General features: G+C 51.3%; 2 protein-coding genes across 2 annotated transcripts; both read right to left on the bottom strand.

The window, feature by feature from the left end:
- Nucleotides 1-548: 548 nt before the first annotated feature.
- Nucleotides 549-3,704, bottom strand: LOC111609909 (mucin-5AC-like; the record flags this gene model as incomplete). Its single annotated transcript, XM_023341199.1, has 3 exons — nt 549-1,064; nt 1,632-2,891; nt 3,156-3,704. Coding segments are annotated over 3 exons (2,325 nt in total), but the record flags the coding sequence as incomplete, so codon positions are not given.
- Nucleotides 3,705-7,082: 3,378 nt separating this feature from the next.
- LOC111609910 (mucin-5AC-like) lies at nt 7,083-9,362 on the bottom strand (the record flags this gene model as incomplete). The annotated part of the gene is made up of 2 exons (XM_023341200.1): nt 7,083-8,276; nt 8,514-9,362. Coding segments are annotated over 2 exons (2,043 nt in total), but the record flags the coding sequence as incomplete, so codon positions are not given.
- Between the last annotated feature and the right edge of the window lie 1,113 nt (nt 9,363-10,475).

Raw genomic sequence — 10,475 nt, forward strand, 5'->3', positions numbered from 1 at the left:
GCTACTGTTGTTGTGGTTGGAGCAGCTGTTGTGGTTGCAGCTGCTGTAGTTGTGGTTAGAACTGCTGTGGTTGTTGTTGGTGCTGCTGTAGTTGTTGTTGGAGCTGCGGTGGTGGTTGTTGGAACTGCTGTTGTTGTGGTTGGAGCTACTGTTGTTGTGGTTGGAGCAGCTGTTGTGGTTGCAGCTGCTGTAGTTGTGGTTGAAACTGCTGTGGTTGTTGTTGGTGCTTCTGTCGTTGTGGTTGGTACTGCTGTGGTGGTTGTTGGAGCTGCTGTTGTGGTGGTTGGTACTGCTGTAGTTGTGGTTGGAGCTGCTGTTGTTGTGGTTGGAGCAGCTGTTGTTGTCGTAGAAGCTGCTGTAGTTGTGGTTGGAACTGCTGTGGTTGTTGTTGGTTCTGCTGTAGTTGTGGTTGGTACTGCTGTGGTGGTTGTTGGAGCTGCTGTGGTGGTGGTTGGTGCTGATGTTGTTGTCGTAGGAGCTACTGTTGTGGTTGGAGTAGCTGTTGTGGTTGTTGGTGCTTCTGTAGTTGTGGTTGCAGCTGCTGTAGTTGTGGTTGGAGCTGCTGTGGTGGTGGTTGGTGCTGCTGTTGTAGTCGTAGGAGCTACTGTTGTTGTGGTTGGAGCAGCTGTGGTGGTTGTTGGTGCTTCTGTAGTTGTGGTAGCAGCTGCTGTAGTTGTCGTTGCAGCTGCTGTAGTTGTAGTTGGAACTGCTGTGGTTGTTGTTGGTGCTTCTGTCGTTGTGGTTGGTACTGCTGTTTTTGTTGTTGGAGCTGCTGTGGTGGTTGTTGGAACTGCTGTGGTTGTGGTAGGAGCTGCTGTAGTTGTCGTAGGATCTACTGTTGTTGTGGTTGGAGCAGCTGTGGTGGTTGTTGGTGCTTCTGTAGTTGTGGTTGCAGCTGCTGTAGTTGTGGTAGGTACAGCTGTCGTTGTGGTTGGAACTGCTGTTGTAGTTGTTGGTGGTGCTGTAGTTGTTGTTGGAGCTGCTGTGGTGGATTTTGGAACTACTGTGGTTGTTGTTGGTGCTGCTGTAGTTGTGGTTGCAGCTGCTGTAGTTGTGGTTGGTGCTGCTGTGGTTGTGGTTGGAACTGCTGTGGTTGTTGTTGCAGCTGCTGTAGTTGTGGTTGGAGCTACTGTTGTGGTCAGAGCAGCTGTGGTGGTTGTTGGTGCTTCTGTAGTTGTGGTTGGTACTGCTGTGGTGGTTGTTGGAGCTGCTGTTGTGGTGGTTGGTGCTGCTGTGGTGGTGGTTGGTGCTGCTGTGGTGGTTGTTGGAGCTGCTGTCGTTGTGGTTGGAACTGCAGTGGTTGTGGTTGGAACTGCTGTGGTTGTTGTTGGTGTTGCTGTAGTTGTTGTTGCAGCTGCTGTAGTTGTGGTTGGAGCTGCTGTGGTGGTTGTTGGTTCTGCAGTAGTTGTGGTTGGAACTGCTGTTAATGTGGTTGGAGCTGCTGTGGTGGTGGTTGGTGCTGCTGTAGTTGTTGTTGGATCTGCTGTGGTGGTTATTGGTTCTGCTGTAGTTGTTGTTGCAGCTGCTGTAGTTGTGGTTGGAGCTGCTGTGGTGGTTGTTGGTTCTGCTGTGGTTGTTGTTGGAACTGCTGTGGTTGTGGTTGGAACTGCTGTGGTTGTTGTTGGTGTTGCTGTAGTTGTCGTAGGAGCTACTGTTGTTGTGGTTGGAGCTGCTGTGGTGGTGGTTGGTGCTGCTGTTGTCGTAGGAGCTACTGTTGTTGTGGTTGGAGCAGCTGTTGTGGTTGCAGCTGCTGTAGTTGTGGTTAGAACTGCTGTGGTTGTTGTTGGTGCTGCTGTAGTTGTTGTTGGAGCTGCGGTGGTGGTTGTTGGAACTGCTGTGGTTGTGGTAGAAGCTGCTGTAGTTGTCGTAGGAGCTACTGTTGTTGTGGTTGGAGCAGCTGTGGTGGTTGTTGGTTCTGCTGTAGTTGTGGTTGCAGCTGCTGTAGTTGTGTTTGGTACCACTGTCGTTGTGGTTGGAACTGCTGTGGTTGTTGTTGCAGCTGCTGTAGTTGTGGTTGGAGCTGCTGTGGTGGTGGTTGGTGCTGCTGTTGTTGTCGTAGGAGCTACTGTTGTTGTGGTTGCAGCAGCTGTGGTGGTGGTTGGTGCTTCTGTAGTTGTGGTTGGAGCTGCTGTAGTTGTTGTTGAAGCTGCTGTAGTTGTGGTTGGAGCTGGTGTGGTGGTGGCTGGTGCTGCTGTTGTTGTCGTAGGAGCTACTGTTGTTATGGTTGGAACTGCTGTGGTTGTGGTGGGAACTGCTGTGGTTGTTGTTGGTGTTGCTGTAGTTGTTGTTGCAGCTGCTGTAGTTGTGGTTGGAGCTGCTGTGGTGGTTGTTGCTTCTGCTGTAGTTGTGGTTGGAACTGCTGTAGTTGTCATAGGAGCTACTGTTGTTGTGGTTGGAGCTGCTGAGGTGGTGGTTGGTGCTGTAGTTGTTGTTGCAGCTGCTGTAGTTGTGGTTGGAGCTGCTGTGGTGGTTGTTGGTTCTGCAGTAGTTGTGGTTGGAACTGCTGTTGTTGTGGTTGGAGTAGCTGTGGTGGTATTTGGAGCTGCTGTGGTGGTGGTTGGTGCTGCTGTTGTTGTCGTAGGAGCTACTGTTGTTGTGGTTGGAGCTGCTGTGGTGGTGGTTGGTGCTGCTGTAGTTGTTGTTGGATCTGCTGTGGTGGTTGTTGGTTCTGCTGTAGTTGTTGTTGCAGCTGCTGTAGTTGTGGTTGGAGCTGCTGTGGTGGTTGTTGTTTCTGCAGTAGTTGTGGTTGGAACTGCTGTTGTCGTGGTTGGTGTTGCTGTAGTTGTGGTTGCAGCTGCTGTAGTTGTCGTTGCAGCTGCTGTAGTTGTGGTTGGGGCTGCTGTGGTGGTGGGTGGAGCTGCTGTGGTGGTTGGAGCAGCTGTGGTGGTGGTTGGTGCTGCTGTTGTTGTCATAGGAGCTACTGTTGTTGTGGTTGGAGCAGCTGTTGTGGTTGTTGGTGCTTCTGTAGTTGTAGTTGCAGCTGCTGTAGTTGTGGCTGGAACTGCTGTGGTAGTTGTTGGTGCTGCTGTAATTGTTGTTGGAGCTGCTGTGGTGGTTGTTGGAACTGCTGTGGTTGTGGTAGGAGCTACTGTTGTTGTGGTTGGAGCAGCTGTAGTGGTTGTTGGTGCTGCTGTAGTTGTGGTTGCAGCTGCTGTAGTTGTCGTTGCAGCTGCTGTAGTTGTGGTTGGGGCTGCTGTGGTGGTGGTTGGAGCTGCTGTGGTGGTTGGAGCAGCTGTGGTGGTGGTTGGTGCTGTTGTTGTTGTCATAGGAGCTACTGTTGTTGTGGTTGGAGCAGCTGTTGTGGTTGTTGGTGCTTCTGTACTTGTGGTTGGAGCTGATGTAGTTGTCGTTGCAGCTGCTGTAGTTGTGGTTGGTACCGCTGTCGTTGTGGTTGGAACTGCTGTGGTTGTTGTTGGAGCTGCTGTGGTGGTGGTTGGTGTTGCTGTTGTTGTCGTAGGAGCTACTGTTGTTGTGGTTGGAGCTGCTGTGGTGGTTGTTGGTGTTGCTGTGGTGGTGGTTGGTGTTGCTGTTGTTGTCGTAGGAGCTACTGTTGTTGTGGTTGGATCTGCTGTGGTGGTTGTTGGTGTTGCTGTAGTTGTTATTGCAGCTGCTGTAGTTGTGGTTGGAGCTGCTGTGGTGGTTGTTGGTTCTGCTGTAGTTGTGGTTTGAACTGCTGTTGTTGTGGTTGGAGAAGCTGTTGTGGTTGTCGGTGCTTCTGTAGTTGTGGTTGCAGCTGATGTAGTTGTGGTTGGAACTGCTGTGGTTGTTGTTGGTGCTGCTGTAGTTGTTGTTGGAGCTGCTGTGGTGGTTGTTGGAACTGCTGTGGTTGTGGTAGGAGCTACTGTTGTGGTTGGGGCAGCTGTAGTGGTTGTTGGTGCTGCTGTAGTTGTGGTTGCAGCTGCTGTACTTGTCGTTGCAGCTGCTGTAGTTGTGGTTGAAGCTGCTGTGGTGGTGGTTGGAGCTGCTGTGGTGGTTGTTGGAACTGCTGTGGTTGTGGTAGGAGCTGCTGTAGTTGTCGTAGGATCTACTGTGGTTGTGGTTGGAGCAGCTGTGGTGGATGTTGGTTCTGCTGTAGTTGTGGTTTGAGCAGCTGTAGTTGTGGTTGGAACTGCTGTGGTTGTTGTTGGTGCTTCTGTCGTTGTGGTTGGAGCAGCAGTGGTGGTTCTTGGTGCTGCTGTGGTGGTTGTTGGTGCTGCTGTGGTGGATGTTGGAACTACTGTGGTTGTTGTTGCAGCTGCTGTAGTTGTGGTTGGAGCTGCTGTGGTGGTGGTTGGTGCTGCTGTTGTTGTCGTAGGAGCTACTGTTGTGGTTGGAGCAGCTGTGGTGGTTGTTGGTGCTTCTGTAGTTGTGGTTGGAGCTGCTGTAGTTGCCGTTGAAGCTGCTGTAGTTGTGGTTGGAACTGCTGGGGTTGTTGTTGGAGCTGCTGTGGTGGTGGTTGTTGTTGCTGTTGTTGTTGTAGGAGCTACTATTGTTGTGGTCGGAGCTGCTGTGGTGGTGGTTGGTGCTGCTGTAGTTGTTGTTGGATCTGCTGTGGTGGTTGTTGGTTCTGCTGTAGTTGTTGTTGCAGCTGCTGTAGTTGTGGTTGGAGCTGCTGTGGTGGTTGTTGGTTCTGCTGTAGTTGTGGTTGGAGCTGCTGTGGTTGTGGTTGGAACTGCTGTGGTTGTTGTTGGTCTTGCTGTAGTTGTTGTTGCAGCTGCTGTAGTTGTGGTTGGAGCTGCTGTGGTGGTTGTTGGTTCTGCAGTAGTTGTGGTTGGAACTGCTGTTGTTGTTTTGGTTGGAGCAGCTGTAGTTGTGCTTGGAACTGCTGTGGTTGTGGTTGGAACTGCTGTGGTTGTTGTTGGTGTTGCTGTAGTTGTTGTTGCAGCTGCTGTAGTTGTGGTTGGAGCTGCTGTGGTGGTTGTTGGAGCTGCTGTGGTGGTGGTTGGTGCTGCTGTTGTTGTCGTAGGAGCTACTGTTGTTGTGGTTGGAGCTACTGTTGTTGTGGTTGGAGCGGCTGTTGTGGTTGCAGCTGCTGTAGTTGTGGTTAGAACTGCTGTGGTTGTTGTTGGTGCTTCTGTCGTTGTGGTTGGTACTGCTGTGGTGGTTGTTGGAGCTGCTGTTGTGGTGGTTGGTGCTTCTGTAGTTGTGGTTGGAGCTGCTGTAGTTGTCTTTGCAGCTGCTGTTGTGGTGGTAGGTACTGCTGTAGTTGTGGTTGGAGCTGCTGTTGTTGTGGTTGGTGCTGCTGTTGTTGTCGTAGGAGCTACTGTTGTTGTGGTTGGAGCAGCTGTTGTGGTTGCAGCTGCTGTAGTTGTGGTTGAAACTGCTGTGGTTGTTGTTGGTGCTTCTGTCGTTGTGGTTGGTACTGCTGTGGTGGTTGTTGGAGCTGCTGTTGTGGTGGTTGGTACTGCTGTAGTTGTGGTTGGAGCTGCTGTTGTTGTGGTTGGAGCAGCTGTTGTTGTCGTAGGAGCTGCTGTAGTTGTGGTTGGAACTGCTGTGGTTGTTGTTGGTTCTGCTGTAGTTGTGGTTGGAACTGCTGTTGTTGTGTTTGGAGCAGCTGTTGTTGTCGTAGGAGCTACTGTTGTTGTGGTTGGAGCTGCTGTGGTGGCGGTTGGAGCTGCTGTGGTGGTTGTTGGAACTGCTGTGGTTGTGGTAGGAGCTGCTGTAGTTGTCGTAGGATCTACTGTTGTTGTGGTTGGAGCAGCTGTTTTGGTTGTTGGTTCTGCTATAGTTGTGGTTGGAGCAGCTGTGGTGGTTATTGGTGCTTCTGTAGTTGTGGTTGGAGCTTCTGTGGTTGTTGTTGGTGCTGCTGTTGTTGTGGTTGGAGCTGCTGTGGTGGTGGTTGGTTCTGCTGTTGTTGTCGTAGGAGCTACTGTTGTTGTGGTTGGAGCAGCTGTGGTGGTTGTTGGTGCTTCTGTAGTTGTGGTTGGAGCTGCTGTAGTTGTCGTTGCAGCTGCTGTAGTTGTGGTTGGAACTGCTGTGGTTGTTGTTGGTGCTTCTGTCAATGTGGTTGGTACTGCTGTGGTGGTTGTTGGAGCTGCTGTGGTGGTGGTTGGTGCTTCTGCTGTTGTCGTAGGAGCTACTGTTGTTATGGTTGGAGCAGCTGTTGTGGTTGTTGGTGCTTCTGTAGTTGTGGTTGCAGCAGCTGTAGTTGTGGTTGGTACAGCTGTCCTTGTGGTTGGAACTGCTGTGGTAGTTGTTGGTGCTGCTGTAGTTGTTGTTGGAGCTGCTGTGGTGGTTGTTGGAACTGCTGTGGTTGTGGTAGGAGCTGCTGTAGTTGTCGTAGGATCTACTGCTGTTGTGGTTGGAGCAGCTGTGGTGGTTGTTGGTGCTTCTGTAGTTGTGGTTGGAGCTTCTGTGGTGGTCGTTGGTGCTGCTGTGGTGGATGTTGGAACTACTGTGGTTGTTGTTGGTGCTGCTGTAGTTGTGGTTGCAGCTGCTGTAGTTGTGGTTGGTGCTGCTGTGGTGGTGGTTGGTGCTGCTGTTGTTGTCGTAGGAGCTACTGTTGTTGTGGTTGGAGCAGCTGTAGTTGTGGTTGGAGCTCCTGTAGTTGTCGTTGCAGCTGCTGTAGTTGTGGTTGGAACTGCTGTGGTGGTTGTTGGAGCTGCTGTGGTGGTGGTTGGTGTTGCTGTTGTTGTCGTAGGAGCTACTGTTGTTGTGGTTGGAGCTGCTGTGGTGGTGGTTGGTGCTGCTGTAGTTGTTGTTGGATCTGCTGTGGTGGTTGTTGGTTGTCCTGCTGTAGTTGTTGTTGCAGCTGCTGTAGTTGTGGTTGGAGCTGCTGTGGTGGTTGTTGGTTCTGCAGTAGTTGTGGTTGGAACTGCTGTTGTTGTGGTTGGTGTTGCTGTAGTTGTTGTTGCAGCTGCTGTAGTTGTGGTTGGAGCTGCTGTGGTGGTTGTTGGTTCTGCAGTAGTTGTGGTTGGAGCAGCTGTGGTTGTTGTTGGAACTGCTGTTGTTGTGGTTGGAGCTGCTGTGGTGGTTGTTTGTTCTGCTGTAGTTGTGGTTGGAACTGCTATGGTTGTTGTTGGAGCTACTGTCGTTGTGGTTGGAGCTGCTGTGGTGGTGGTTGGTGCTTCTGTAGTTGTGGTTGGTACAGCTGTGGTTGTGGTTGCAACTGCTGTGGTGGTGGTTGGTGCTGCTGTAGTTGTTGGATCTGCTGTGGTGGTTGTTGGTGTTGCAGTAGTTGTTATTGCAGCTGCTGTAGTTGTGGTTGGAGCTGCTGTTGTTGTGGTTGGAGCAGCTGTTGTTGTCGTAGGAGCTACTGTAGTTGTGGTTGGAGCTGCTGTAGTTGTGGTTGGAACTGCTGTTGTTGTGGTTGGAGCAGCTGTGGTGGTTGTTGGTGCTTCTGTGGTTGTGGTTGGAGCTTCTGTGGTGGTCGTTCGTGCTGCTGTGGTGGATGTTGGAACTACTGTGGTTGTTGTTGGTGCTGCTGTAGTTGTGGTTGCAGCTGCTGTAGTTGTGGTTGGTGCTGCTGTGGTGGTGGTTGGTGCTGCTGTTGTTGTCGTAGGAGCTACTGTTGTTGTGGTTGGAGCAGCTGTAGTTGTGGTTGGAGCTCCTGTAGTTGTCGTTGCAGCTGCTGTAGTTGTGGTTGGAACTGCTGTGGTTGTTGTTGGTGCTTCTGTCGTTGTGGTTGGTACTGCTGTGGTGGTTGTTGGAGCTGCTGTGGTGGTGGTTGGTGTTGCTGTTGTTGTCGTAGGAGCTACTGTTGTTGTGGTTGGAGCTGCTGTAGTGGTGGTTGGTGTTGCTGTAGTTGTTGTTGGATCTGCTGTGGTGGTTGTTGGTTCTGCTGTAGTTGTTGTTGCAGCTGCTGTAGTTGTGGTTGGAACTGCTGTTGTTGTGGTTGGTGTTGCTGTTGTTGTTGTAGGAGCTACTGTTGTTGTGGTTGGAGCAGCTGTTGTGGTTGTCGGTGCTTCTGTAGTTGTGGTTGCAGCTGATGTAGTTGTGGTTGGAACTGCTGTGGTTGTTGTTGGTGCTGCTGTAGTTGTTGTTGGAGTTGCTGTGGTGGTTGTTGGAACTGCTGTGGTTGTGGTAGGAGCTACTGTTGTGGTTGGAGCTGCTGTGGTGGTTGTTGGAACTGCTGTGGTTGTGGTAGGAGCTGCTGTAGTTGTCGTAGGATCTACTGTGGTTGTGGTTGGAGCAGCTGTGGTGGTTGTTGGTTCTGCTGTAGTTGTGGTTTGAGCAGCTGTAGTTGTGGTTGGAACTGCTGTGGTTGTTGTTGGTGCTTCTGTCGTTGTGGTTGGAGCAGCTGTGGTGGTTCTTGGTGCTGCTGTGGTGGTTGTTGGAGCTGCTGTGCTGGTGGTTGGTGTTGCTGTTGTTGTCGTAGGAGCTACTGATGTGGTTGGAGCAGCTGTGGTGGTTTTTGGTGCTTCTGTAGTTGTGGTTGGAGCTTCTGTGGTGGTTGTTGGTGCTGCTGTGGTGGATGTTGGAACTGCTGTGATTGTTGTTGCAGCTGCTGTAGTTGTGGTTGGAGCTGCTGTTGTTGTCGTAGGAGCTACTGTTGTGGTTGGAGCAGCTGTGGTGGTTGTTGGTGCTTCTGTAGTTGTGGTTGGAGCTGCTGTAGTTGTCGTTGAAGCTGCTGTAGTTGTGGTTGGAACTGCTGTGGTTGTTGTTGGAGCTGCTGTGGTGGTGGTTGTTGCTGTTGTTGTTGTAGGAGCTACTGTTGTGGTCGGAGCTGCTGTGGTGGTGGTTGGTGCTGCTGTAGTTGTTGTTGGATCTGCTGTGGTGGTTGTTGGTTCTGCTGTAGTTGTTGTTGCAGCTGCTGTAGTTGTGGTTGGAGCTGCTGTGGTGGTTGTTGGTTCTGCTGTAGTTGTGGTTGGAGCTGCTGTGGTTGTGGTTGGAACTGCTGTGGTTGTTGTTGGTCTTGCTGTAGTTGTTGTTGCAGCTGCAGTAGTTGTGGTTGGAACTGCTGTTGTTGTGGTTGGAGCAGCTGTAGTTGTGCTTGGAACTGCTGTGGTTGTGGTTGGAACTGCTGTAGTTGTTGTTGGTGTTGCTGTAGTTGTTGTTGCAGCTGCTGTAGTTGTGGTTGGAGCTGCTGTGGTGGTTGTTGGAGCTGCTGTGGTGGTGGTTGGTGCTGCTGTTGTTGTCGTAGGAGCTACTGTTGTTGTGGTTGGAGCTACTGTTGTTGTGGTTGGAGCAGCTGTTGTGGTTGCAGCTGCTGTAGTTGTGGTTAGAACTGCTGTGGTTGTTGTTGGTGCTTCTGTAGTTGTGGTTGGAGCTGCTGTAGTTGTCTTTGCAGCTGCTGTAGTTGTGGTTGGTACCGCTGTCGTTGTGGTTGAAACTGCTGTGGTTGTTGTTGGTGCTTCTGTCGTTGTGGTTGGTACTGCTGTGGTGGTTGTTGGAGCTGCTGTTGTGGTGGTTGGTGCTGCTGTGGTGGTGGTTGGTGTTGCTGTAGTTGTTATTGCAGCTGCTGTAGTTGTGGTTGGAGCTGCTGTTGTTGTGGTTGGAGCAGCTGTTGTTGTCGTAGGAGCTACTGTAGTTGTGGTTGGAGCTGCTGTAGTTGTGGTTGGAACTGCTGTTGTTGTGGTTGGAGCAGCTGTTGTTGTCGTAGGAGCTACTGTAGTTGTGGTTGCAGCTGCTGTAGTTGTGGTTGGAACTGCTGTTTTGGTTGTTGGTTCTGCTATAGTTGTGGTTGGAGCAGCTGTGGTGGTTATTGGTGCTTCTGTAGTTGTGGTTGGAGCTTCTGTGGTTGTTGTTGGTGCTGCTGTAGTTGTGGTTGGAGCTGCTGTGGTGGTGGTTGGTTCTGCTGTTGTTGTCGTGGGAGCTACTGTTGTTGTGGTTGGAGCAGCTGTGGTGGTTGTTGGTGCTTCTGTAGTTGTGGTTGGAGCTGCTGTAGTTGTCGTTGCAGCTGCTGTAGTTGTGGTTGGAACTGCTGTGGTTGTTGTTGGTGCTTCTGTCGTTGTGGTTGGTACTGCTGTGGTGGTTGTTGGAGCTGCTGTGGTGGTGGTTGGTGCTTCTGCTGTTGTCGTAGGAGCTACTGTTGTTGTGGTTGGAGCTGCTGTTGTGGTTGTTGGTGCTTCTGTAGTTGTGGTTGCAGCAGCTGTAGTTGTGGTTGGTACAGCTGTCGTTGTGGTTGGAACTGCTGTGGTAGTTGTTGGTGCTGCTGTAGTTGTTGTTGGAGCTGCTGTGGTGGTTGTTGGAACTGTCGTGGTTGTTGGTTCTGCAGTAGTTGTGGTTGGAACTGCTGTTGTTGTGGTTGGTGTTGCTGTAGTTGTTTTTACAGCTGCTGTAGTTGTGGTTGGAGCTGCTGTGGTGGTTGTTGGTTCTGCAGTAGTTGTGGTTGGAACGGCTGTTGTTGTGGTTGGAGCAGCTGTGGTGGTTGTTGGTTCTGCTGTAGTTGTGGTTGGAGCAGCTGTGGTTGTTGTTGGAACTGCTGTTGTTGTGGTTGGAGCTGCTGTGGTGGTTGTTGGTTCTGCTGTAGTTGTGGTTGGAACATCTGTGGTTGTTGTTGGAGCTACTGTTGTTGTGGTTGGAGCTGCTGTGGTGGTGGTTGGTGCTTCTGTAGT

The sequence above is a fragment of the Xiphophorus maculatus genome, chromosome 10, assembly GCF_002775205.1.
Source record: "Xiphophorus maculatus strain JP 163 A chromosome 10, X_maculatus-5.0-male, whole genome shotgun sequence".
In the NCBI taxonomy this organism is placed as follows: Eukaryota; Metazoa; Chordata; class Actinopteri; order Cyprinodontiformes; family Poeciliidae; genus Xiphophorus; species Xiphophorus maculatus.